Raw genomic sequence first — 27,946 nt, 5'->3', positions numbered from 1 at the left:
TACCGATGTAACTAGACGTCTAGAGAGGGTTAGTTTCAGTACGTTGCCAGCCTCCCCCTCGAAAAGTTTGAAGCTCAAATGTGAAAATGGTGCAACTATGTAAAAATCAACTTTCTATTAGTACTGAGATGCTATGGCCTCTGATCTCATTTGTTTTGTTTTTTTTTTTTTTTGTTTGTTTAATAACTATCCCAATTGGTTAGTCTTATGATAAGATTTGAAAAAAAAAAAAAACAAAGAGAGAAATTTCAACGATGAACTAACAAACGGGAACGTGGCCAGTAGAAAGAAAAGATAAAAACTACAACAACCCAGAAATTTTACCGGTATGAAACGAGGGGTTTCAACACTGAGAAAACAAGAAACAACTAAAAAAAATCTAAAAAAAAAATCCCAAAACTAAGCAAAATACAACCAATATCAACATTCACAATTATAGCAACTGAGACTATAGGTCACAGAAGTTAATTAGCTATAGGTCACAGAAACTAATTAGCTTTTGCAACCTATAGTTAGTCTTTGTTTATTCTTTTAAAAATCATTATTTTTAAAAATTGGTCTTTTTATTTAGTTATTCAAGCAGCGGTAAAGCAACCATAGTCCCTCATACTGTTTAAGCAAATATTTCTTAAATAACTCCTTTTGTGCTAAAGACAACACTTTACCAAAGCTTAATAGTAGATCTCGAAATGCATGTTGTTATAGCTTTGAATTCTTTGAATAGAACTGAAATCCAGATTTGCAATTTTAAGCTCCCTAGATGCAGAGATATAGAAGAAGGGAAACAAATAAAAATTATATGCAAGGTGGTGAAGCGGAACCGAAATTTTAAACAAAAAAGAAAATTAATTTATCCGCCAATACATTAGCGTCACTCTTCACTGGTAAATTGACATTCTTCAAAACATGGCATTAAAAGCTTAGAAAAATGAAAAAGATAACACCAATAAAAAACACGTTAAACCGGGTACCCCCCTTCTTGATACGGCTATGGGATGAAGTATGGTATTTCAGAATTTTTTTTTTTTTTTTAAAGAAAGACCACTGGTGGTACCAAAACTTATTTATTACTGAAATCTATTAAATGTATTTTCAATAAACGTACTATTATTTGATCTCGTTTATTCCTAGAATATATCTTATTTCTAAAATATAAGTCTACTTCCTAACTTCTTTTTATGAGCCTTTCGACGGAACTTTCTGTAAAATTTTCTTCTTCTTCTTCTTTCCTGAGTTTGTATTCTATTTCTATATTACCATACGACGAGTTTAATTTCTTATTAATATTTTAGAAAAAAATTCAATAATCTCTAGGACTTAGACAAAATATTTGAAATATAAAGCATAATTATCTGCAAAATTGAAATATTTTATCCCACAAACGTTTTTCCTTTCTTTATTTTATCTTCTATTTGCAAGATGCAAAACTGCTGTTTTCAAAAGGCAGTATCTCCAATGCATTAAGCTGAACTGTGAAGACTTACGTGTCTTTTTTAGGATCCTTGATAGTATTTAAGTAGCCATGTATAACAATTTTTTTATATGATCCATATTTAGAGAGGAGGGGGAATTTGTCAAAATCATCCCCCGTGTGCGTATTGATCCAGGCAGCACTACCACTCCCCTGACTTATTGGGGTTTCCCCAAATTCCCTATAAATTAAATTGTGTTCTTCAAAATATAACCAACAATTAACGTTCGTAAATATATAAACGCCAATACGAAATACAATTAGCTAATTTCCTTTAGCGTCAATTATGGGGAGATTTCAAAGGGCATAAAATGCTTTTTGGGAAACTTAGAAAAACACCGGGAAATTTGGGGAAAATGGACCATTGGAGATAATGGACCATTGGAGATAAGTGCAACTATTCTTCGGTAACTATAAGGGGTTTATCAAGGGAGTAATTGTCTTGATAAATAAATAATAGACTTGGCACCTCCAATGAATCCTGTTACCAATTATGTCTCTATCATTGACTGGTTTTCTTATATCTGGACCAACGCCAAGTTTTCATGCCAAGTTGTATAAATGCAGGTTTTACTCAGCCATCATTGGATATCCGACGGTTTATTGTCCGCCAAATTCAGCTAATCAAATGGTTTATAAGCTTAAGGTTTTTAAGCAACGACGAAAAACAAAGGTTTTTTCTACCAGCACTTTACCCATCTTAGATATAATATTCTGAAATTCAGATTTTGGTTGTTTTAAAATCATGAAGTTTCTAGGGCAAAATCACATTTTCATCACTGTTGCCACGTTAAAGCACATAGAATCAGCAAGCAAAACTGGTTAGTTAAATTTGGTAACGCTTTTTTTTCCGTAAAAAATCAGATTTTGAAAATCTACTGATTGCTAAAGACACCTTCAAGAGAAAGCTACATCTTCATAAGCTGTTATATCCAATATATCCTTATTTACTTTTTGCTGATTTTGAAGTTTTATCCTGATTGCATAAAAAAATCCAATAAATTTTTCCAAGTTTGAAAAAAATTAAAACTCATTTTATATCCAAAAAATATAGAACGAAATTATTATTTTCAAGGGTTTAAAACTGAATTTTCGAGAAAAGCGATTATTATATTCGTAAAGAAAATAAAAAAGGTCTCAAGCAGTATATTCACTTTATTCGTAAGTCAACTGCGAACTGCGAGATATTTACCAAATGAAGAAAAATGTTTTTAGCCTTTCCAAGTTTTCCAAACTTTGCTCATTCCAAGTTATGAGGTTTCAAAGATGTGCAAACATATTTCCTAAATTTAGAAAAAAAAACATTGATATTGCTTAAAATTTTACTCAAAAATCGTCAATTTTGTCAAAAAAGTCAATTTTGAATTATCAGCATATTAAATGAAACTCAGGTATCTTTTTGAGGATAGAGATCAAAATCATAATCAGGCATGCAAAATGTTTCAAACGTGCCAGCACCGAAAATTCTGATGAAGTGCTGAAAATTATATTTAATTGACTATTTTATGTATTCTCAGTAGTGTTAAAGATGTTATGTATATCATTATCTAAAGTAAAAAAATCGTAATTTGATGTTGTTCTACATTTTTCATGTAGATTGTATGGAATCTAAGGCAAATTATCCCTTTGTTCTAGGAAGAAATCAGACCCAAAGACAAGAAATTTTATAGAAAATTGATATCAAAATAAAGAATTCTGAAATCGAAAAGTGGAAACGCTGCTAGCAATACAGGTTCTCACAGGGTTTCCACTATCCCCGAATTTTTGTGGATTTCTCCGAAAATCTATGTGTCTCCCCGAAAAAAAATTTGGTCCCACGAATCCCTAAAATTTCCCCGAAAATCACCCGATCACGGTGTCACCCCTAGTGACTATCCCTAGTAAATATTACTTTAAACACCATAATTTTTCACTTCTCTCTTGTTCATTAATTTTCGTCTCCTGTGTTACTTTGATTAACAAGAGCTAAGAGCTCATATGGCACTTGTGACGAGGCAAGAAGAGCTAAGAGCCAAGAGCTCATATGGTATGAGCTCCAACAAAATTCTAAGAATCAATAGATTGATTTAAAAGGAAAATCAGAGCCTTAATGCCGGTCAGGATTTAAAATAAGAGCTCTGAGTCACGACGTCCTTCTAAATATCAAATTTCATTAAGATCCGATCACCCACTCGTAAGTTGAAAATACCTCATTTTTTCTAATTTTTAAGAATTACCCCCCCCCAACTACCCCAAAGAGAGCGAATCAGTTCCGATTATGTCAATCTGGGACTTGCGCTTATTTTTCCCATCAAGTTTCATCCCGATCCCTCCACTCTAAGCGTTTTCCAAGATTTTAGGTTTCCCCCCTCCAACTCCCCCCAATGTCATCAGATCCGGTAGGGATTTAAAATAAGAGTTCTGAGACACAATATCATTCCAAACATACAATTTCATTAAGATCCAATCACCCGCTCATAAGTTAAAAATACTTTATTTTTTCTATTTTTTCCGAATTAACCGGCCCCCTACTCCCCCCCCAAGATGGTCAAATCGGGAAAACGACTATTTCTAATTTAATCTGGTCCGGTCCCTGATATGCTTGCCAAATTTCATCGTCCTAGCTTACCTGGAAGTGCCTAAAGTAGCAAAACCGGGACTTTAGGTTTCCCCCCTCCAACTCCCCCCAATGTCATCAGATCCGGTTGGGATTTAAAATAAGAGCCCTGAGACACAATATCATTCCAAACATCAAATTTCATTAAGATCCAATCACCCACTCATAAGTTAAAAATACTTCATTTTTTCTATTTTTTGCGAATTAACCGGCCCCCCACTCCCCCCCCAGATGGTCAAATCGGGAAAATTCTAATCTAAAATCTTCGAAAATTCGGGAAAAGTCAAATCGGGCTATTTCTAATTTAATCTGGTCCGGTCCCTGATACGCTTGCCAAATTTCATCGTCTTAGCTTACCTGGAAGTGCCTAAAGTAGCAAAACCGGGACCGACAGAGAGACAGACCGACAGAATTGGCGATTGCTATATGTCACTTGGTTAATAACAAGTGCCATAAAAACCAGACGGATGCAATTTAAGCATAGACGGTTCTTCAAAGATTCACAAAAGTATCATTTTCCTGAATTTAGATTCAACCATTTCGAATGCAGCATTCCAAATGCTATAAGACCCTTACATTTACATCATTCGTGGTCAAACAATCTTGACAAGATTAGCCAAGAATTATACTTGAAGTTGTTTGACGGAACGATCGGTTGGAATTTGGGTTTTGAAATTGAACTTGTAAAGAAGGAGTATTGTTTTGATAGCCGAATCGTAAGTTTAATTTTGTTTTCTTTTACTGTTTTTGGTTTTGGACATAGTGTATTAATATTTAATACCTAATGATTGAACGCATGATATACTGAAGGAATTTATCTTTTTTTATTTTTGTTCCAAAATTTATTTTTGTTCCAATCGGAACAAATAAATTTTTGTTCCATTCGGGATGTAAAAATTCAGTTCTTTTCTTTTTTTTTCTGAGAACTGTATTTGTCATACCACCGTTTATCCTCGAAACGTATTCATTTTCCTTCCTTTGCCATATCTTTCCTTCAGAATAAGCCATCTGGCTTTAAAAAGCACCAACAAATATGACAAAAATACTAGATTGAAGCTGGTTGAAGGGCTTACATATTGAGTCAAAAAAAAAGCTTAGCCAATAAAGCCGATTACGATTAGCACGTCATACGAAAAGTCTATTTTCAATTTGTTGACTGTCCTTAAAACTTTTATAAATGTAAACTTGCCTCGTTGGCCGCCCAAACACAAATTCATAGAGGGTAACATTAATTTAATCGAATGTTTCAAATTCTTTCGTGACGTCATAAAAAGGTCATGATCCCAAGATAAGGTTAAGTTTACTCCCTTTTGAACTGATTTGGAAAAGATTATATATTCAAAACAATAAATAAATATTTGGCAATTAAATATGATACTACTTGTAGCAGAAATATAAAACACATTATGGAATCTCATAACACAAAAAGCAAATTTCGGAAAAAATATGACAAGCTCCTTAAAAAAATTTGGCAGCCCTGCTTAAAATACGAGAGAAGAAGCCACCGCCTGATAATAATAGAATTCTACGAATTATAAGCAGTGCTTCCACTTTTCGATTTCAATTTTCCCTATTTTCATACTAATTTTCCCTAGAAGTCCTCGTGTTTAGGTCTGATTTCTCCCTAGAAGAAAGGATATTTTGCCCTAGATTTCCACAGAATTTATATGAGATCTTTTTTACTTCAGATAATGATAACAACATCTTTTACACTAACGAGAATACATACAAAAGTTCAAACTGAGATCTTTTAACTTCAGATAATGATAACATCTTTACACTAACGAGAATACATAAAAAAGTTCAAACAAGTGTCATCTCCAGCACTTCATCGCACGTAGCGTTTGCCTTCGTTTTGAAGCCAGCGACAGCTTTCGGTATACTGACAGTTGATGAAGTTTTATCTTCGTTTTTCAACCAGTAATTAACTCGGATCAGTGAGACTAGGGTGACATTTTCGAGACTATTTCTCATGTCTGTTTTGATCAATTTCAGGAGGCTGAACAAAAGTTCAGCTGGAACGTTGCTAAAAGGTAACGAGAACATCAGCGAAATGCACTTCCGCAGTTCCGGGTACTTGATTTCGCCACTGCGAGTCTTCAGACCAAGTATTTTCTTCCAGTATTGTTCAACTGACAGGTCTTCAACTTGGACATCTCCCAAATGAAGCTCAGTGACATCAGTCATTGCCTGTGACCTCCATTCTACGTCCGTTTTCTGGAGGGAACACTTTTCTGTTAGAACAGGAAATCTCACAAATAGTGGCCTTAGAGATCTTGGGTTCAAATTTCTTGCATTCCTTGGTTCAACTAAAGCCAAAATGTCATAAATTTCGTCTTCAAACTTGAACCGGTCTTTGATCTGCTTGATCAGGACTATATAGTAGTTTCGACACGACTGGTAAAAGAGATCAATGTTATCACTTGGCTCTTGAGCATCCTCGAGTTCTTGCATGGAATTGGTTGCAGCTATTCCCACATATGTCTGGTTTAAAGGCAGATACTCACTTGAAAGGTAAGAATCCAGTTCAGTAAACGAACCAACATTGCGAATATAGTCCAATTTCATGAAGTTAGACGCAACATCATTCACAAGTTTGCTGACACTAAGCTTCAGGGAGTGAAGAAGTGGGAGTTCGGATTGAAAAACTGTATTGGATTCGTTGGAGAGGCCAAGAGAGTAGTCCATGAATTCAAGGTATGGCTTTGTTAACTTGCTTTGTAATGTCGACAAAATAAGGTCATTTGTTGCAGTTGGGTCTTCAAACGTGGTTTCTACGAAATACTGAATAAGTGCAACCCGTTGCTCAATAAGCCTCTTCACACAGGCCTGAAGGGATAACCAACGGGTCTGTCCCGGAGCAAGAATTCGGTGTGCTTCGCATCGGAAGAACTCCTGAAATTCGGCGAACTTCTCTCGCCTGGAAGCGCTTCTGGAAAAGTGGGCATAGATATTTCGCGCCAAGTCTTCGAGTATCTTGGGAAGTGAAAAGCATGCATATGACGAGCATAAGTGAATAAGATGGCATGAGCATTTCACATTCAAGATGTGTGGCACCATGGCTTTCATAAGGGTTGAAGCAGATCTGTTGGCTCCAAACATGACGTTAGTTGTATCTGCACAAAATCCAACAATATTTTGCCAGGGAATCGAGTTTTCTTCAATGACTTGCTTGATGCGGTTAGTCAGGCCCTCAGCCGATCCATCACTACACTTAACCATATCCAATACTTCGACATGAAGTTTTAGATCTTTCTCGCTAAAAAATACAACCATGATAGCTAGCTGTTTATCAATAGTACGATCAGTGGTTTCGTCAATTATCACAGAGAAAAAAGTGGTTTTGAGCAACTCGACTAACTGGTTCTGTAGCACCAACGAAAAATTCTGTCGCAAAATATTTGTAGCTTTCTGTTTACCCAATGTGACCCCTGCCAGGGCCTGGTCTTTGGGAAATAATTTTCTGAGGGAAGGAATCAAGCTGTCTGCAAGACGTAATGGCAGATTATGTTCTGCCAGAAATATGCAGATGCGCTGTTCAATTTCTTTGGAATGACTGCCTACAGTCAGAAGTTTTTCAATGCTGCCAGACTTCGTCTCGATTTCACTGCTTGCTTTTATATGCTGCTTGGTCAGGGCATGCTTCGTCAACTCTGATTTCCCACAATACACATACTTCAAACAGAACTTACAGTATGGCACATAAGTCTTTTTCTTTGACTTGTTTGACACTCTTTTCTCTATCCAATTTTTACACATTGGTAACTGAAGCCACTTGTCAACAAACTTTTGCTCGTATGTTTTCTTTTGGGAATTCTGCCCTGAACCCTGCTTTTTTTTGGAGGAGTCACCAGGAGGTGAACTTCAGGAACATCATCATCTTCGTCATCCAGTCGTCTTTCGGGACTAGATGCAATTTGAAGATTATCTTCCTCTGAGTCAGTACACTGGCTTTCAGACGAACTTTGCATGTCAATGATCTCTAGAAAAAGTGTTTTATTAGTGATCAAAACTAGTCTATTTCTATAATTACTTGTACAAGGGTACACAATAACTAGATCATGCTAAACTATGCTCATGGGCATTAAGGTGCATATCGTCAATTAACTTAAATTACCTCATGTATAATTTAAGTTTGCAGTATGGAGTATGGATGGACCGAAAATTTGCAATGGTTGCATTGCACTAGTTTGCAAAAATCAAAACGAAGTATGCCCAGCTTGATAAATGATAATTAATTATTTATTATGTTGTTTGTTGGTTGGTTTAGAAAATGGTTAGCCTTTACTACTGCACGCCAGCAAAAACGTAGGTTTTTCCATTAGTGCAGTAGATGTATATAGTAAAGAGTTAAATTGTCTTTATTAATAAAGTAAGTATCAAAGTAAAGTATCTTCAGATTTGGAACTCCACTTTAAATGGAAAAAGAAATTTGTGACCCACTTCTTCACTAGAAGAGCTTTGTTTTGATGTCTTCTAACCTAGGAGGGACCAACCCAAGCAAAAACAACACAAAAGATGTTTCTCTGTAAACCTAGCTTAACAAAATACTTTAATTTGCTACCTTCACATTGCTGCAGTCCAAGGCAAAACAGTAGATTTTACATGATTCCAAATGGCAAGTGGCAGGCAAGTGGACATGAACAAAAGACTAGACTAAATATTATTGTGTGAATCATCAGATTAAAAATAAGGGTACTCACAGCTAGTTTTAACAGAATGCAGGGTCCTTTATAGACAGTATGGATTGCAACTTTTCTGGAAAAAAGCCACAGTTTGCACCAACACCAGCATCTGTCCCTAAATTTTGACACAGAAGCCACAGTCTGCACATGTTGTATAGGAGGGTGACCTTAGGTCAGTGTCTTTCAGGACCGTGGTAGAAATAAGTCTTTCAACTTCCGTAAATGTCTTGTATACTTTCTTCTATGATCAGATTGTAGCTGGAGCCTTGTTTTTTTTTTTTAGCTAAGCAATGGAGAGTGCCATTTTGTGTCAGGATGAAACATCAACGCCTGCCAATTATCAAGTCAAAAACTGTTCTTTCATGGTTTAAATCATATTTTCTTACTTCATAATTAAATTTAAGCCCTTCTGACCTGTTTAAAATTGATGTAGTCACAAAATCAATTAAAATATTCATTTTTTAAGTAGCAGAATTGCTTTTTCTTTTTTACTCCTAAAGAGGTCAGATGTGCTTTAACTGGACTGTACAATCATAGAAGGGAATGTATAAAACTGAAAGAAAATTTTATAATTGAAAAATTATAGTTTCTGACCTTTCACCCATCGACCTAAGGTCACCTTCATGGGCAGCTGGTGCTGCCCAGGCTCCCGGCTAAGGCAGCTGGTTCTTTATTTGGATAATCCCCTGTGGATTTGCAGATAGATGACCACGGGAAAAGAGGTCACCAGCAGATTGAAAGAATCCCTAATGCTAAGCGCATAGGTCGCATGCTCCTATTCTACAATTGCTGCCTAACCAATACTCTTTATGTTGGGCAGTTTACACCCAATCAAAGGCATTGCTTAAAAATAAACTAAATACTAGGCTACCTAAACTAAATTACTAAATACCTAATGAATGAAAATCCAAGGGATTAAAGTCGTCCCTTCCTAATGAATGTCATTCCACGCTTTAGCTTTTTTTTTGAAATTTCGCGCTGATCTTTGTAATATAAGCCAGTGTTGCGGCATAAGTATTTTCAAGAAGACTGAGCATAATTTGCAATCTATAAGAATTTGTCAGCCTTCGTTTGAAAAATTCGAATTTTCCCTGAAGATCCCTAAAAACCCTTACTTTACCCCAGATTTCCCTGAATCCCTAGATTCAAAATAAGTGTCCCTAAAAGAAGTGATTTTCCCCTAAAATAGGGTAATCTCCCTAGAAGTGGAAGCCCTGATTATAAGTAATACTTAGTTGCGTTCGAATCACATTCCAAGTTGACTGAAACCAGCATTCTGACGTTTTATTTGTGATTCCGAGTTAACTTTTAGCGTTCGATTTGTAAAAGTTGACTGAAAGTTAATGAAAAGTTGACTTTTAACAACTTTTACATTTTGTACGTTCGTCTCAAGTTAACTCGGAAAGAGGGCAAAAGTTTCAATTATAGGTAATCATGGAGTATGTGTTCAGATGGATCCAGGATGAAGGCACCACTTTTGTGTACCAGTGTGGTGAGTTATTGAGCCAAATTTTTTGTTGTTGGGTAGGTTGCACTAAAATAGACTTAGAAACTATGTTATTATCCTTGTTAAAACTGGCTTTTTTCTTGTGTGGGTGGGTGGGTTTTATCTTTTACTGGGTGGGGGGATAGGTAGATAATAAAATGGAGTTCTTTGAACTCCAATTATACAGCCCTGTTTTTGGCCCCCTTTAGCCTGTATCCAGTTCCTGATTGCCATTTAGTCCAAATTGAATTTTTTCTGTTACTCATTTCTTGTCAATATTGCTAAGGGGTCATACTTAAGCACTAGAGAAGTATGCAGCTCTGCTTTACTTTAGCACCAACCCTCCTAATATGGAAATCTAAGGCTGAAATTGCATATTTCCTATTGATTCTGCCAATCTATACCTCAACCATAGTACCTGATAATTGAAGCAACTGTGGCAAAACAAGAACTGGAAAAATAAGTAGGCTAAAAGGTGGCAAAATACATTTAAAATTTGGGCTATATATTAGCAAATTAGGCAGGTCGGGAGTAAATTTTTTGTTTTTTTCATATTTTGACTTAAAAATAAAGTGAATATACTACTTGATGCCTTTTTGCATGTTCTTTACAGATATAATTGCTTATGTATATATATATAATATAATAATATAATATAAGATATATAATTGATATAATATACAGATATAATTGCTTATGGGTGTGTTCCAGCTGATGGTTTTTCAGTAACTGCAGTTACTGCGTGGTAACTGCCCATTTTTAACTGCAGTCGAGCCAGTGGGAACAGCACAGTAACTTGACTAGCAGTAGCATCATTTTCAAATTAAATACACGTGTTCAAATTTAAGGGACAGTTTAATGCTGATTAGTATATTTTTTTTTTAATTCCTGCTGTTTCAGAGCATTTAGAGAGGTTCTAAGCCAACCATGGGCATTTGGCTGTCACAAATGATTTTGCTCAAATGAGTTGGTGAAAAATAAATAGAAAATATAAATTTTCTCTTTTTTTATTATTTCAAGACTAGAATATCACAAAGCTGAGCATTCACATAGCTTGATTGTATTTTAAGCAAATACAATCCCTGATGGAGTTTTGTTGATACCTGTCTTAAATTGATTTGTGTAAATAAAATGGGCCTATAGCATTTATAGGACAGTAGTGGGACAACTATAGCAATTTTTTTCAAATAATTATTGTTCTCTGGTCAAATTTGTGTTCCTTGCTAAGTGGTAGGCACTTTGGGTTGGAACGCTTTGTCCAAGATGTATAGGTTTAATTCCTGGCATTGCCAGTTTATTTGGTTTTGGATAGGGGTTGGTGATATGACTAACCTCAGCTAGAATTAGCCCAACTTTAAATGAGTACAGATGGAAATCTAGGGACAGTAAGGAGGAAGGGCATGCAAGAGAATAGGCTGGCTGGTCCTTAGCTTCCTATTGCACTACCTGGCTAAAGGACCACCAGGTCCTTTACTGGCCTACTGACTTAGCCATGGAAACTTTCTTTCAAACCCATTAAATATAAGTAGAAATGAAGAATACCAGTGTGATGGTCCTTCCATTTCCCTGAAATGTGGATGTATGGACAAATTTGTGGGTCATGAGAGATAGCTTGTGAATGTAATGGGGGTGAATGTTCTGCAAGATTTAAAAATTTATGACAGTTGCTCAGGTGGCAACTGAACACAGAAGTATAATTTTGTTATTTGTTTTTCTTTGTGGCTATTATGCTTATTTAATGTCAAGTATTTTAAAGTTAATCTCCTTTATTTTGTTTTTAATTGCCATGGCCCTAGGGCTTAAATACAATAAAACCTACTTATATCCATTGATTTTCTTTAAATAGATAGGAGTTCTGTGTGTCCTAGCTTCAGTAAATTTAAATGTAATTGTGAGACCAGGGATTACAAAGTAGGTGAAAACTTGCAAATGGACCTCTGGTATCAATAAAAATTTGTAAGAAATGGATATCAATTTAAATATTAAAAAAAACTGTTAGAAAACAAAGAAGACTAATGAATAAACAAAAGTATCCCTTTACAACCATTTAATGAATTGTCACAAATATTGGTCACCCTTAAGATTGAAATGAACAAAGCTTCAATTATGAATCCATTTTCCTTTAAACAGACTGAAGGGGCAAACCTCCAAGCTTTGACAAATTCAATCTCACTTTTGGGCAATCTCACCTTTCCTTTTCAAAGGAAACTTTCTTTGGATGTTTCCAATCCAACTGAAAACAACAGGGACAGCATCAGGTACAAGTGATCTTCTACTTAGCCTGCATACCAAAGGGAAAAACATGCATCTTTATACTATAATTTACCTCCAACCTGCCTAATGTGTAAATATATAGCCAAAATTATGTAGTTCCAATGTATTCTGTCACCTGTTACCTTTTCCGCCATTCTTGCTTTGTTGCAATTGCTTCAATTAACAGGGAGTTAAAGGTTGAGGGATAGATTGGCAGAATCAACAGGTAACATGTAACTTCAGCTATATATTTCTATATTAGGAGGGTTGGGGGTAAAGTAGAGCAGGACTGCATGTAAAATTATGTAAGCTATAATTATTGTGCAATTATAAAAATCGGTTTTCTTAACATATTTTTCTCTAGGCCTACAGGTCCTTTCTTTGGTTTATGCCACATCAAACATTGTATTCCCAGAGAAAAATAAGTAGCAACAAGCTATATATATACAAGCACATATTATTTATCAATGAGGACTCTAGTGCTTATCTGTGACCCCTCAGTAATATTGACAAGAAATGAGCAACAGACAAAATGAAATTTAAATGGCTACCAGAAACTGGATACAGGCTTAAGGGGGGTAAAAAAAAAACAGGGCTGTATAATTGAAGTTCAAAAATAGGTGGTGAGTTTTTAGTGGAATAAATATTTCCCTAGCAAATTTCAACTATAGGTCATGAAAGGAGATTAATGTGAAGCTTGATCATTTTTAAACAATAATATGCACATAAAGAAAGAGAGTATAGCCTAGAGGGTTGTATACTCAACCATGCAGCTTGCCAAGACAATTTTAAGCTCCCATTATAAACTATGCACTCATAGCAGCAAATAGCAGCTACATCAGGCTAAAGGACCAATTACTACAACTTATCTTGAGGTTTTTGTGCAAGTCAACATGGGATTTGTGTTTTATTTTGGTGAGAATAGAAAAAGCATAAAAGGCGTTTCTGACTTAAATTCCATACTTTACTCATTGTCAGACCTTTTGCCACTGTTGAAGAAGCAGCAAGCAAATTCAAGTGTTTTGACTCACTAGGTAGGCTAGTTTGCTTTATACAGGCATTTTAGCTAATATCTTACCTCATAATGGCAATTTTAAAAAGCAATTTTTTTGCACCTGTATAATTAGAGCATATCTAAAATTTGAAGGATGTTTTTTACCAGACAGATAAAAGGTAAAATTCTAGTTGAGTTACTTCTTGCTATCTCAGAAAGAAGTTAGGTTAGGAAAATGAAACTTTCAGGGATGGGTCTATAGGCTAAAGTATATCCTGGGAAGGTATTTTAAAGTACCCACCTCCACTTCTTCTCCCTCTAGAGAGCCCTAAAATTTGACTCCATGACAGGTCTATACCTATTGAAATTTTGACAAAACAACATTTTACCTTAATTTTCAGGTACCATTTGCTTTTTCTCTGCCTTTAGTTCTGAAAATTCAATTCCTTTTATTTGAGTAGAATTCTGAGCCATATCAACATTTTTTTTTTTCAAAATTTAGGAAATGTTTTTTCATATCTTTAAAACCTTATAAATTGGGATTGAGCAAAGTTGTTAAGCTGAGAACAACTTTGTTGTACTTCATTTCAGCAGAAGATCTATTTTGTAAGGTTTCACTTTTATAACACAGATAGCCTATTTTTGAAGGTCATCAAGGGTCAGGGCGCTCTAGAGCAAGAATGAGTAGAGATATGTACTTTGAAATACCTTCCCAGGACATACTTTAGCCTGTAGACCCATCCCTTAAAGTTTCATTTTCCTAACCTATCCCCTTTCAGTGATATTTCAGAGAAAATTTCAGTGATATTTATATCACTCATATATTTCTCATATTTTATATCACTTTATATTTCAGTGATATTTTTCAGAGAAAAATAACTCAAATTTTTTCTCAAAAGAAGCTTGATTTTTAAAAATAAATGTATGTTTAACAGAAAGCAACTGACATCATATGAAACCCAATAAAAAAAAAAAAAAATCATGGAGAATAAATAATATCTGCCAAATATTTAACCTATAGTGAGGTGGCATAAAAGATTATTTTTAAATTTAGAAAACCCAGTGTTATGGCAACAACAGTATGGCAAATCAACAGGAATTGTCTTTTCAGAACTAAAGCCAGAGAAAAAAAAACAACTGATAACCCAAAATTTCAGGACCATTTAGAGGGAAAAGAAATGGAGGTAGGTACTTCAAAATACTTTCCTGGGACATACTTCAGCCTGTAGACACATCCCTGAAAGTTTCATTTTCCTAACCTAACCTCTTTCAAAGATAGTCAAAAGTAGCCAAAGTAAAATTTTGCCCCTACTTTATGTTAAAAATCTAGTTTAAACAGCAATCTCAATGAATACAGACTATATAACTAGGGAAAAGGGTAAAATTGGTGCAAACAGTATTACTGGCTTTCATATAAAGTGAATATACCACTTGATGCCTGTTTTAATGCTGTTTACATATATAATAATTGCTTTTACTGCAAATTCAGATTTAAACAATTTTTGGCCTCTTAAAAATGACCTAAATATGGGGTATAAAAAATCTGTAATAGATTAGAAACAAATTTGGGCTATATATTTGCACATCAGGGGGGGTGGGGGTAAAGCATAGCATATATTAAATAAGTAAACTAATCTTTGCCATATTTTTTTATGTGTTTATGCACATTGAATTTTAATGAGAAGAGAAATCACCAGTGCAACAGCACAAACATAAAAAAAATACACCAATGGTTAGTTTACGTATTTAATATATGCTATGCTTTACCCCCCCCCCCACCCCTTGATGTACAAATATATAGCCCAAATTTGTTTCTAAGCTATTACAGATTTGTAATGACCCCACATATAGGTCATTTTTAAGAGGTCAAAAAGTGCTTAAATCTGAATTTGTGGTAGAAGCAATTATTATATATATAAAGAGGATAAAAAAGGGCATGGAGTGGTATATTCACTTTATTTGAAAGCCAGTAATACTGTTTGCACCAATTTTACCGGGAAAAGAAGCCAATAATTTTTAGTTTTTAACTAACCTATAATACAAAGTTACAAACCAACCTATAATTTTTAATTTTTTCAACTAAAATTATAGGTTGGTTTAGAAACTAAGCCTGTTAGATTTGGTAATATTAGAATAACTCACCAATGTGATAGCTGCCTTCCTGAGAATCAACGTTTTTAACAACATAAAATTTTTCTTTTCATTCCTTATTAAGCTTAGCCTATGCAAGATAGGCCTAGAACACCAAAAACCCTTTAAATCCTAAGGAATATGCATAAGATTACTTACAGGTCACTGAAAAGCTAAGATTATTTCCACTAGGCCTATTAACAATTTCCTTGTCTTTTCTTTAGACTAAACAATTTCATATTTCTAAATTTTTCGCCACTGAAGCGTTCGATTCGCAATTCTGTGTTGACTTTCTAGGTCAACTTTTTACTAAATAAAACGGCAGCAGAGAAAAAAGTCAACTTTTAAGTTGACTTTTTCGAGTCGATTCGAACGCAACTCTTGTCAATCGAAGCTAATACAATGGGTTGGGTGTCCATTGGGACAACTCCCTTAATCAACGCTATCTCACGTCGCCTAGATGGGGTATTGGGTAAAGTTTTCAAGTAGCAATAATCGCACCTCGGATTAACCTCATTGGTTCCGATATTGTCACTGCGCACAGCTATAGGCCATTGAATGTTAGCCATTATTTATATACATGTCTCTAAATAAGATTGCATAAATTTCTTTTCAAATTTAAATATTTGAATGTAGACGTATTCAACGTAACGAAACATTTTATAGTTGCCAAAACTATATAGAATTTGTATTACCATATAATTTTATCCTTTGGGCTATGATACGAAAAAACAAGATGATATAGGTTTTTCCGATCAAAAAAGAAGTTTAAAAGAGGGGTTCCTAACTACATACCATTGATCAATACAATGGAAGCTGTGTAATTTTAAAGACTCCTGGTTAGTATTAGCTTGAAATTCTATTCACCGCCCTCGGTGTACCTACAATAGCTTGAATACTTAAGTATGACTTGAATATTAAATAAAAAAAACGAGTTTTTTTAACTGAAAGTAAGGAGCGACATTAAAACTTAAAACGCACAGAAATTACTTCGTATATGAAAGAGGCTGCTTCCTCATCAACGCCCCGCTCTTTACGCTAAAGTTTGACTCTTTCTCTCAATTCTTCTTTTTAAAACAGTAAAAAACTTTAGCGTAAAGAGCGGGGCGTTGATGAGGAAGCAGCCTCTTTCATATACGAAGTAATTTCTGTGCGTTTTAAGTTTTAATGTCGCTCCTTACTTTCAGTTAAAAAAACTCGTTTTTTTTATTTAATTTCTGAACGTTTTTGAATCAATGCATGTTTTGATTTTGGCTCTCCGCAGAGGAATAATCAAAACGAAATTTGCATTTTTTTTTTTTTTTTTTTTTTGGGCTAAATGGCTTTCTCATAATTTTGATCGAATGATTTTGAGAAAAAAAAGAGCGGGGGCGAAGCCTAGTTGCCCTCCGATTTTTTGGTTAATTAAAAAGGCAACTAGAACTTTTAATTTTTTACGAATCTTTTTATTGGTAAAAGATTTACGTAACTTATAAATTAGCTTACGTAAAGAACTTTTGTATTCTCATGTTTTTATTACATATATGAGGGGATTCGCCCCATCGTCAGTACCTCGCTCTTTACACTAAAGCTTAAATTTTATCCCAATTCATTAAGAATGACCCCCTGAATCACAAAAGCCGTAGAATAAATAGTTGAAATTACTAAAAATACTTTAGCGTAAAGAGCTAGGTATCATAAGGAGGTGAGCCTCTTATATGGGTAATAATTTCTGTTTGTTTTAAGTTTTATTGCTGTTCCTTACTTCCAGCTGAAAAAGCTTTTTCACATTTATTTTTTAATTTTTTTTTTAAATAATGCTAGTAAATCCTGCTCTCCCTTCATGGAAGTTTTCTTCACCCATGACAAATTCTCGATGGAAAGTTCCCCCAGCATATCCCCCTCTTCTCAACCCCTCCCCCCAACCAAAAAAATCCTCCTGAAAACGCCTGTATACTTCCCAATAACCATTACTATATGTAAGCACATGTCAAAGTTTGTAACTTGTTGCCCCTCCCACGGGGACTGTGGGGGAGTAAGTCGTCCCCAAAGACATAGTTATAAGGTTTTTCGACTACGCTGAATAAAATGGCTATCTCAGAATTTTGATCCGTTGACTTTGGGAAAATAATTAGCGTGGGAGGGGGTCTAGATGCCCTCCAATTTTTTTGGTCACTTAAAAAGGGCACTAGAACTTTTCATTTCCGTTAGAATGAGCCCTCTTGCAACATTCTAGGACAACTGGGTCGATACGATCACCCCTGGGGAAAAAAACAAAAAAAAAAACAAATAAACACGCATCCGTGATCTGCCTTCTGGCAAAAAATGCAAAATTCCACATTTTTGTAGATAGGAGCTCGAAACTTCTACAATAGGATTCTCTGATACGCTGAATCTGATGGTGTGATTTTCGTTAAGATTCTATGACTTTTAGGGGGTGTTTTCCCCTATTTTCTAAAATAACGCAAATTTTCTCAGGCTCGTAACTTTTGATAAGTAACTTGATGAAACTTATATATTTAAAACCAGCATTAAAATGCGATTCTTTTGATATAGCTATTGGTATCAAAATTCCATTTTTTAGAGTTTTGGTTACTATTGAGCCGGGTCGCTCCTTACTACAGTTCGTTACCACGAACTGTTTGATAGCGGAACCTGACGAAATCACGGTTATTTCTAATTTTGTATTGTCAGAAAATTGACAAATTTATTTTGATAATATGGGATGGCCCTAATGAAAATGATGGTTTAAAAACGTCCATGTTTTTTTTGGATTATTTGCATTTTTGGTACTTGACCATCATTCAGAATACATCCGGAAACTGATCCGATTTACAGGTACATGGGTTGAAACAACTGAGACGCATTGGGAGGTAGATATGATATATATATATATATATATATATATATATATATATATATATATATATATATATATATATATATATATATATATATATATATATATATATATATATATATATATATATATATATATAATTTGGGCTATCTATTTGCACATTGGGGGGCCGGGGTTAAGTATAGCGGGGCAGCATGCAAAATGTAACCTAACATAACCTAGCCTAAGCAAAATACCAACTTTATATATTAAATATTTCATTAAAATATACCTACAACGTAGTTTTTCCACTAATCCTAAGCTAATTTTCTACGAATACAGAAACTTAAACGGTTTTTTTTTAGATCTTGCAGATCACAATTGCTGGGTGTGTTCTGAATAATGAACAAGTATCGCATTTCTTCTTTTTTGTCAGTTATTTAAAGTTTCCGAAAATTTTTGTGGTGACATATGATTCGCAGCAACACGTCAATTATCGACTATTTCTGTTCTTCTGGGGGTGTATTATCTCAACTCAATGAAATTATAAAAATGGAAAACGTCATTTTAATGACAGAAGACGTCACTTTAATGACGGAGGAATAGATAACGCTCTGGTAAGGGCTAATATTTGTTAGCATGAGAATGGAAACCATTGGACAGATATTTTGTATCTTCTTGTAACCATTTATTCAATTAAATTGTAAAAAAAAAACTAATTAACGCAAAAAAACAGTTGTTTTAATTCATCAGTTGCATTTGGGCCACCTTTACAAGGGTCGATTTTGACGGACCTGAGCACAATCGTTGGTGGGTATCATTACAGTAAATCTGAGAGGGGCAGTAAAAGGGATGAGGTAGGAAACAATAGCGGGGGGGAAGGGACGACAGAAAAGGCAGAAGGCCCGAGTGCCAACTTCACAATGAATAATCATGGAATCACGAAAACGGCTGTAGACTAAAAACCATACAGAAATTTGCTGGCAAAAATCCAGAAAATTTGAATGAGGTGATGCGAGAGCCGAAGGCCTGAGCCATCTCTCTTCTTTACACATAATCATGTGAGTGTCTAACTTGTCCTGTGTGCTAAGAAGTAAGCTATACTTATCAAGATATAAACATGAAACTTCATGCATAAATAATCTCAGAGCCAGGATGATGTAAATAGGATACAAATCCGAAAAAAAGAAGAAACAGAGAAATATCACCTTGATAACAAGCGTATGAAATCCAACGGCTCAAACTGCCAATCTCGGCGAGCAGGCGGGGATTACTTCAAGCAGTATTTGTAAGGGCTGACGACCCAAGGGAGCAAGGGAAGGTAACAATTAGCCAGAAACTCTATTATAATGGAAAAAAATATAAACTATAGAACTGTGTTTTTAAGAGTCAATTCTGACTAATTGTGTTTTACTGCAGGTTTTAGCTTTTAGGGTTGATTAAATAAAAATAAAAAAGAAGTTTTTTTTAACTGAAAGTAAGGAGCGACATTAAAACTTAGAACGAACAGAAATTAATCCGTATATGAAAGGGGCTTTTCCTCCTAAACACCCCGCTCTTTACGCTAAAGTTTGACTCTTTCTCTTAACTATAGGCCCTACTTTTTAAAACAGAAAAAACCTTTAGCGTAAAGAGTGGGGTGTTGAGGATGAAATGCCCCTTTCATATACGGAGTAATTTCTGTTCGTTTTCAGTTTTAATGCGGCTCCTTACTTTCAGTTTAAAAAACTTGTTTCTTTATTTAATTTCTGAACGTTTTGAATTAATGCATGTTATGATTTTGGCTCTCCGCACATAAATAATTAAAATAAAATTTGCATATTAATTTTTTTTTGGCTAAACGACTTTCTCAGAGTTTTAATCGAAAGATTTTGAGAAAAAGGGAGCGGGGAGGAGACCTAGTTGCCCTCCAATTTTTAGATTACTTAAAAAGGCAACTAGAACTTTTAATTTTTTACGAACATTTTCATTATTAAAAAATATACGTAACTTACGAATTAACTTACGTAACGAACGTCTATATTCGTATGTTTTTATTAAGTATATGAGGGGCTTCACCTCCTCGTCAATACCTCACTCTTTACAATAAAGCTTAAATTTTGTCCCAATTCCTTAAGAGTGACCCATGAATAACAAAGGCCGTAGAATAAATAGTTGAAATTACTAAAAACACTTTATAGTAAAGAGCGAGGTATTACGAGGAGGTGAACCCCTCATATGCGTAATAATTTCCGTTTGTTTTAAGTTTTTAAAACGTAAGCGTTTTCCAAGTTTTCCGGTTTCCCCCTCCAACACCTCCCAATGTCAACAGGCCTGGTCGGGATTTGAAATAAGAGCTCTGAGACATGAGTTCCTTCTAAATATCAAATTTCATTAAGATCCAGTCACTTGTTCTGAAGTTAAAAATGCCTCAATTTTTCTAATTTTTCCAAATCAACCCCCCCCCCAGCTCCTCCAAAGAGAACAGATCCGTTTCAATTATGTCAATTACGTATCTATAGCTTGTGCTTATTCTTCCCATCAAGTTTCATCTCGATCTCTTCACTCTAAGCGTTTTACAAGATTTCTGTTTCCCCTCCTACCCCCAATGTCCCCGAATCCGATTCGAATTGCAAATGGAGCATCTGAGACATAAGAACCTTCTATATATCAAATTTCATTAAGATCCGATCTTCCATTCGTAAGATAAAGATACCTCAATTTCCCAAGAATTCCTGTTTCCCCCTCCAACTCTCCCCAATGTCACCGGGTCTCCGTCAGGATTTAAAATAAGAGCTCTAAAGCACAAGATCCTTCTAAATATTAAATTTCACTAAGAGCTGATCACCCGTTCGTAAGGTACAAATAACTCATTTTTTTAATTTTTCCGAATTACTCCCCCCCCCCAAATTCCACCGAAGAGAGCGGATCCGGTCCGGTTATGTCAGTCACGTATTTTGGACTTGCTTGTATTCTTCCCACCAAGTTTCATCCTGATCTCTCCGCTTTAAGTGTTTTCCAAGACTTCCGGTTCCCCCCAGCTCCCCCCTCCCAATGACTCTGGATGTGGTCGGGATTTAAAATAAGATACCTGAGTTAAGAGGTGCTTCTAAATATGAAATTTCATCAAGATCCGATCACTCCTTCGTAAGTTAAAAATACCTCATTTTTTCTAATTTTTCAGAATTACCCCCCCCTCCCAACTACCCCAAATAGAGTGGATCTGTCCCGGTATGTCAGTCACGTATCTAGGACTTCTGCCTATTTTCCCCACCAAGTTTCATCCCGATCCCTCCACTCTAAGCGTTTTCCAAGACTTTAGGTCCCCCCCAATGTCACCAACTCCGGTCGGGGTTTGAAACAAGATCTTTGAGACACTATATCCTTCTAAATATCAAATTTCATTAAGATCCGATCACCCATTCGTAAGTTACAAATACCTCATTTTTACTATTTTTCCCGATTTAACCGCCCCTCCACTCCTCCCCCCAGATGGTCGAATCGGGGAAACGACAATTCCTAATTTAATCTGCTCTGGTTCCTTATACGCCAGCCAAATTTCATCATCTCATCTTACCTGGAAGTGCCTAAACTAGCAAAACCGGGACCGACAGACAGACAGAATTTGCGATCGCTATATATCACTTGCTAGATACCAAGTGCCATTATTTTAAGTTTAGTAACAAGTTATTTACCCCCTATTTTAGATGTAATTGCTGAACGTTGTTTTCTAAATGCGTCTTTTAATCTTATCCTTTCCCCCTACATTTTCACCATTGCCGTTTGAGGGGGTGGGGATTTTGTTTCACTCTGATACCAGCCCACCACGGAACTTTCAAGTTACAAAACCTTCCTGAATTTACAAGGAAACTTAATGGAGAGGTAGGGTGTTTTTTCCCTATTAACTCAGAGACATGAGTTTTTTTTTTAGAAAATGTTATGCACTTTGAAGACTTCGTATGAATATAGGCCTACAAAATCTTTCCCAGATTTCTGAAGGGTGCTGGACAGAGCCGTATTCAGAAAGGTTACCCGTTTTGAGCCCTCCGTGATTTTGTCCGACTTGTAAAAAAGCAACAAAAATTAAAATATTTAAACATTTTTTTGCGTTTTATACAATTTTTTTGCAACCCCTCACCCCTCACGCTCCACGACAACAGCAAACGGATCGACAACTCAATATACAGAAACCCCACGCCGATTTTTGGCCCACAGAGGAATACCCAGTAGGAACTTAGCGTAACAAAAAAATATTGACCGACAAGCTCCTTTATCTAATTAAATAAAAAAAAACAAGTTTTTTTAACTGAAAGTAAGGAGCAAAATTAAAACTTAAAACGAACAGAAATTACTTCGTATATGAAAGGGGCTGCTTCCTCACCAACATCCCGCTCTTGACGCTAAAGTTTGACTCTTTCTCTCAACTCTTCTTTTTAAAACAGTAAAAAACTTTAGCGTAAAGAGCGGGATGTTGGTGAGGAAGCAGCCCCTTTCATATACGAAGTAATTTCTGTTCGTTTTAAGTTTTAATTTTGCTCCTTACTTTCAGTTAAAAAAAACTTGTTTTTTTTATTTAATTTCTGAACGTTTTTCAATCAATGCATGTTTTGATTTTGGCTCTCCGCAGAGGAATAATTAAAACTAAATTTGCATATTTTTTATTTTTTTGCTAAATGACTTTCTCATAATTTTGATTGAATGATTTTGAGAAAAAAGAGCGGGGGAGGAAGCCTAGTTGCCCTCCGATTTTTTGGTTAATTAAGATAAAGGCAACTAGAACTTTTAATTTTTTACGAATCTTTTTTTAGTAAAAGATATACGTAACTTATAAATTAGCTTACGTAAAGAAGTTTTGTATTCTCATGTTTTTATTACATATATGAGGGGGTTCGCCCCCTCGTCAGTACCTCGCTCTTTACACTAAAGCTTAGATTTTGTCCCAATTCATTAAGAATGACCCCTGAATCACCAAAGCCGTAAAATAAATAGTTGAAATTACTAAAAATACTTTAGCGTAAAGAGCGGGGTATTAGGAGGAGGTGAGCCCCTTATATGGGTAATAATTTCTGTTCGTTTTAAGTTTTAATGCTGCTCTTTACTTCCAGCTGAAAAAAACTTTTTCATATTTCTTTTTTCATTGTTTTTCTTAATAATGCTAGTAAATCCTGCGCTCCCTTGATGGAAATTTTCTTCTACCATGACAAATTCCTCGATGGAAAGCTCCCCCAGCCTATCCCCCTATTCTCAACCCCTCCCCCCAACAAAAAAATCCTACTGAAAACGCCTACACACTTCCCAATAACCATTACTATATGTAAGCACTGGTCAAATTTTGTAACTTGTAGCCCCTCCCCCAGGGACTGTGGGGGAGTAAGTCATCCCAAAGACATAGTTTTTATGGTTTTCGACTATGCTGAACAAAATGGCTATCTCAAAATTTTGATCCGTTGACTTTAGGAAAAAATGAGCGTGGGAGGGGGCCTAGATGCCCTCCCATTTTTTGGTCACTTAAAAAGGGCACTAGAACTTTTCATTTCCCTTAGAATGAGCCCTCTTGCGACATTCTAGGACCACTTGGTCGATACGATGACCCCTGGAAAAAAAAAATAAATAAAAAAAAATAAAAACGCACCCGTGATTTGTCTTCTGGCAAAAAATACAGAATTCCAAATTTTTGTAGATAGGAGCTTGAAACTTCTACAGTAGGGTTCTCTGAGTCTCTGAATCTGATGGTGTCATTTTCGTTAAGATCCTACGACTTTTAGGGGGTGTTTCCCCCTATTTTCCTAAATAAGGCAAATTTTCTCAGGCTCGTAACTTTTGATGGGTAAGATTAAACTTGATGAAACTTATATATTTAAAATCAGCATTAAAATGCGATTCTTTTGATGTAGCTATTGATATCAAAATTCAATTTTTTAGAGTTTTGGTTACTATTGAGCCGGATCGCTCCTTACTACAGTTCGTTACCACGAACTGTTTGACATACTAAAGTCATTCCAAACAGGTGACAAAGCTAACAAATGGGGGACAGAAATGCGTCATAAATTTTAGAAAGCATTCTTCTTTTATAACGTGCTTTGCAAGGAACAAACAGGCCGTATGCCTTGCAAAGCTTTGCACCTAGAAATTCTAATGAAAGTGTTCGAGTACGGTTTAAGTCACGTCTAATGGGTTAATCCAAGGTAATTTATGCTTGGCGACACCTTAACAGGATGACCATCAAGACAAACAATTTCGGGGATGGGCCGATTGCGCGACATACCAATTGACACAACTTCACTCTTTTCAGCATTAAACTCAAAGCCCTATTTTCCTAAATTCGGACAAAAATCTCAAAATTTTCTTCAATACCAAAAATGGTCCGACTGAACTTCAGGACGTCGTTAGCATAATTCAAATATGACAAATCAAGGCCTCGAAAAATAAACGATGTCTTAACTTTCTTCTGGGCCTCTAGTACACTGTTACTATAAAATCAAGGTGATGATACCCTGTCCTGCCTAATGCCTTTCCAAACGCAAATTTTAGCTTTTGAAGCAACAAAATCTTTTTGAGTAGGCAATTTGACAAAAACATGAAGTTTCATAACACATGTTTGAAAAAACGTAGGATTGAGCTATCAAAACCACGGTGCCTGGCACTAAGCAGTAGCTGAGGATATATCCCCGAATCAAACGCCTGTGATACATCGTGACGAGCCATAATAACAATATCCTAACTTTCTTCCTCTCTTTTATTTTACCAGTGATTTCTCTGTCTATTACAACATTAATTTTACATAGATTGCAGTATAGGCACCTAGACAAGATATGATCCAGGATAATGTTGCAGGGGTACACCTGTCTTCTTTTTACCTTTCGTTGAATGTTAATACTAGGTGGATGGTGATAAGATTGATCAAGTGGTATCGTGTTACGAGCAGCATAACACAAGCCAGAAGTTGGCCTTCGTCATAAAACAATTTTATACTTGTGTTATCTTTCCATACTAACTCCTCTGGTGATGTTGCTCTCGCATATCCACCTCTATAACACTTGAATTTTCTCAGTACTCCTAAGAAATTTAACTCCTTAGTGTCATGACTTAGCATGAATACATATCCACTAGTGTTACCATTTGCACTATTTTCAAAATTCAAAAGTTTTCTCTTTGCGCGACTTTTACGAAATTAAATAAAAAAAAAAACAAGTTTTTTTAACTGAAAGTAAGGAGAAAATTAAAACTTAAAACGAACAGAAATTACTTCGTATATGAAAGGGGCTGCTTCCTCACCAACATCCCGCTCTTTACGCTAAAGTTTTTTACTGTTTTAAAAAGAAGAGTTGAGAGAAAGAGTCAAACTTTAGCGTCAAGAGCGGGATGTTGATGAGGAAGCAGCCCCTTTCATATACGAAGTAATTTCTGTTCGTTTTAAGCTTTAATTTTGCTCCTTACTTTCAGTTAAAAAACTTTTTTTTTTTATTTAATTTCTGAACGTTTTTCAATCAATGCATGTTTTGATTTTGGCTCTCCGCAGAGGAATAATTAAAACGAAATTTGCATATTTATTTATTTTTTTTTTGGTAAATGACTTTCTCATAATTTTGATTGAATGATTTTGAGAAAAAAGAGCGGGGGAGGAAGCCTAGTTGCCCTCCGATTTTTGGTTAATTAAGATAAAGGCAACTAGAACTTTTAATTTTTTATGAATCTTTTTTTTTAGTAAAAGATATATGTAACTTATAAATTAGCTTACGTAAAGAAGTTTTGTATTATCATGTTTTTATTACATATATGAGGGGGTTCGCCCCCTCGTCAGTACCTCGCTCTTTACACTAAAGCTTAGATTTTGTACCAATTTATCGACAATGACCCCTGAATCACCAAAGACGTAAAATAAATAGTTGAAATTACTAAAAATACTTTAGCGTAAAGAGCAGGGTATTAGGAGGAGGTGAGCCCCTCATATGGGTAAAAATTTCTGTTCGTTTTAAGTTTTAATGCTGCTCTTTACTTCCAGCTGAAAAAAACTTTTTCATATTTCTTTTTTCATTGTTTTTTTTTTTTTTAATAATGCTAGTAAATCCTGCGCTCCCTTCGTGGAAATTTTCTTCTACCATGACAAATTCCTCGATGGAAAGCTCCCCCAGCCTATCCCCCTATTCTCAACCTCTTCCCCCAACCAAAAAATCCTACTGAAAACACCTACACACTTCCCAATAACCATTACTATATGTAAGCACTGGTCAAATTTTGTAACTTGAAGCCCCTCCCCCAGGGACTGTGGGGATCAAAATTTTGATCCGTTGACTTTAGGAAAAAAATGAGCGTGGGAGGGGGCCTATATGCCCTCCAATTTTTTTGGTCACTTAAAAAGGGCACTAGAACTTTTCATTTCCGTTAGAATGAGCCCTCTTGCGACATTCTAGGACCACTTGGTCGATACGATGACCCCTGGGAAAAAAACAAAATTCCACATTTTTGTAGATAGGAGCTTGAAACTTCTTTAGTAGGGTTCTCTGAGACGCTGAATCTGATGGTGTCATTTTCGTTAAAATCCTACGACTTTTAGGGTGTGTTTCCCCCTATTTTCCTAAATAAGGCAAATTTTCTCAGGCTCGTAACTTTTGATGGGTAAGACTATACTTGATGAAACTTATATATTTAAAATCAGCATTAAAATGCGATTCTTTTGATGTAGCTATTGATATCAAAATTCAATTTTTTAGAGTTTTGGTTACTATTGAGCCGGATCGCTCCTTACTACAGTTCGTTACCACGAACTGTTTGAAACTTTAGCCTGGAGAGGGCCATGCGAATAGGAGTGAGATAAAATTTTATAAAATAGGTAATAATACAACAAATAGTAGATGTTAATGAGAAAAGTACAAAATTTCATCACTTGGGGACGGAAGGGGGTTATAGGCTTGAACTTGTCCTTCGTGTGCACATGTATAGCCATTAAGGAGTCAATCACTTTTCATTGACAAATATACGATGAAGAGAGCAAATACTTATTATGAAAGTTCTGAATTTGCTTATGAAATAAACTAGACCTCTTGTTTATGTTTGCTTCATGTTTATGTTTACTTTGCCTAATAGACTCAATGTCTACTAGCCATGTTTTAAACTAGGGTTTCCAAGCAAGCGTATTTCACTGTTTGAGAATTTTGCCCTAATCCTACTCATTTTTGCGTACACTTCTGTGACTGCTGAGTTAACTTTTTCAGCTGTAATATTAGCCAAAATCAACACAAGAGATTTTCTCTAATTCCCTACCAAGAACGGGCTTCACGGTGCCAAATGGATTTTCGTCAAGAAAAGGACCCCCCCCCCCCTTTCGGCAACAATTCCGCATAGAAAGTGGAAAAGTGGTGGACGGGGATTTGAAAAAGGTTGGTTAGATGAAAAGACTGGAGAAACAAAAAACCTCTAGCACACAATTTTCTCTTACTCATTTAGTTAATGTTTAAATTGTTATTACCTTTGAATTCGTTGTTTGAATCTACGGCCTATATCATGAAAAACCCTTTGGTTGTTTGTGATAGTGGA

The 27,946-nt window shown here is 35.5% G+C and overlaps 1 protein-coding gene and 1 non-coding gene across 15 annotated transcripts in view; both read right to left on the bottom strand.

Moving 5' to 3' along the window:
- The window catches only part of LOC136024812 (palmitoyltransferase ZDHHC16B-like), a 229,143-nt gene that overhangs the window by 49,578 nt on the left and 151,619 nt on the right, over window positions 1-27,946 (bottom strand). For 9 of the 14 annotated variants that reach the window (XM_065700283.1, XM_065700282.1, XM_065700280.1 and 6 more), the window contains one exon: window positions 5,748-8,049. The exons of the other annotated variants lie outside the window; for them this stretch is intronic. In XM_065700283.1, coding sequence (XP_065556355.1) covers window positions 5,871-7,826 — 1,956 coding nt within the window. In that variant the 5' untranslated portion in view covers window positions 7,827-8,049 and the 3' untranslated portion in view covers window positions 5,748-5,870. Of the gene's footprint in view, window positions 1-5,747; window positions 8,050-27,946 lie in introns of those variants that run through there. 14 annotated transcript variants of the gene reach the window in all.
- Window positions 16,029-16,161, bottom strand: LOC136025577 (U4 spliceosomal RNA). Its single transcript, XR_010617117.1, has one exon. It is a non-coding gene; the product is annotated as a U4 spliceosomal RNA (small nuclear RNA).

This window comes from Artemia franciscana, chromosome 3 (assembly GCF_032884065.1).
Source record: "Artemia franciscana chromosome 3, ASM3288406v1, whole genome shotgun sequence".
Lineage (NCBI taxonomy): Eukaryota > Metazoa > Arthropoda > Branchiopoda > Anostraca > Artemiidae > Artemia > Artemia franciscana.
This window is presented reverse-complemented; position numbering and strand designations above follow the sequence as displayed.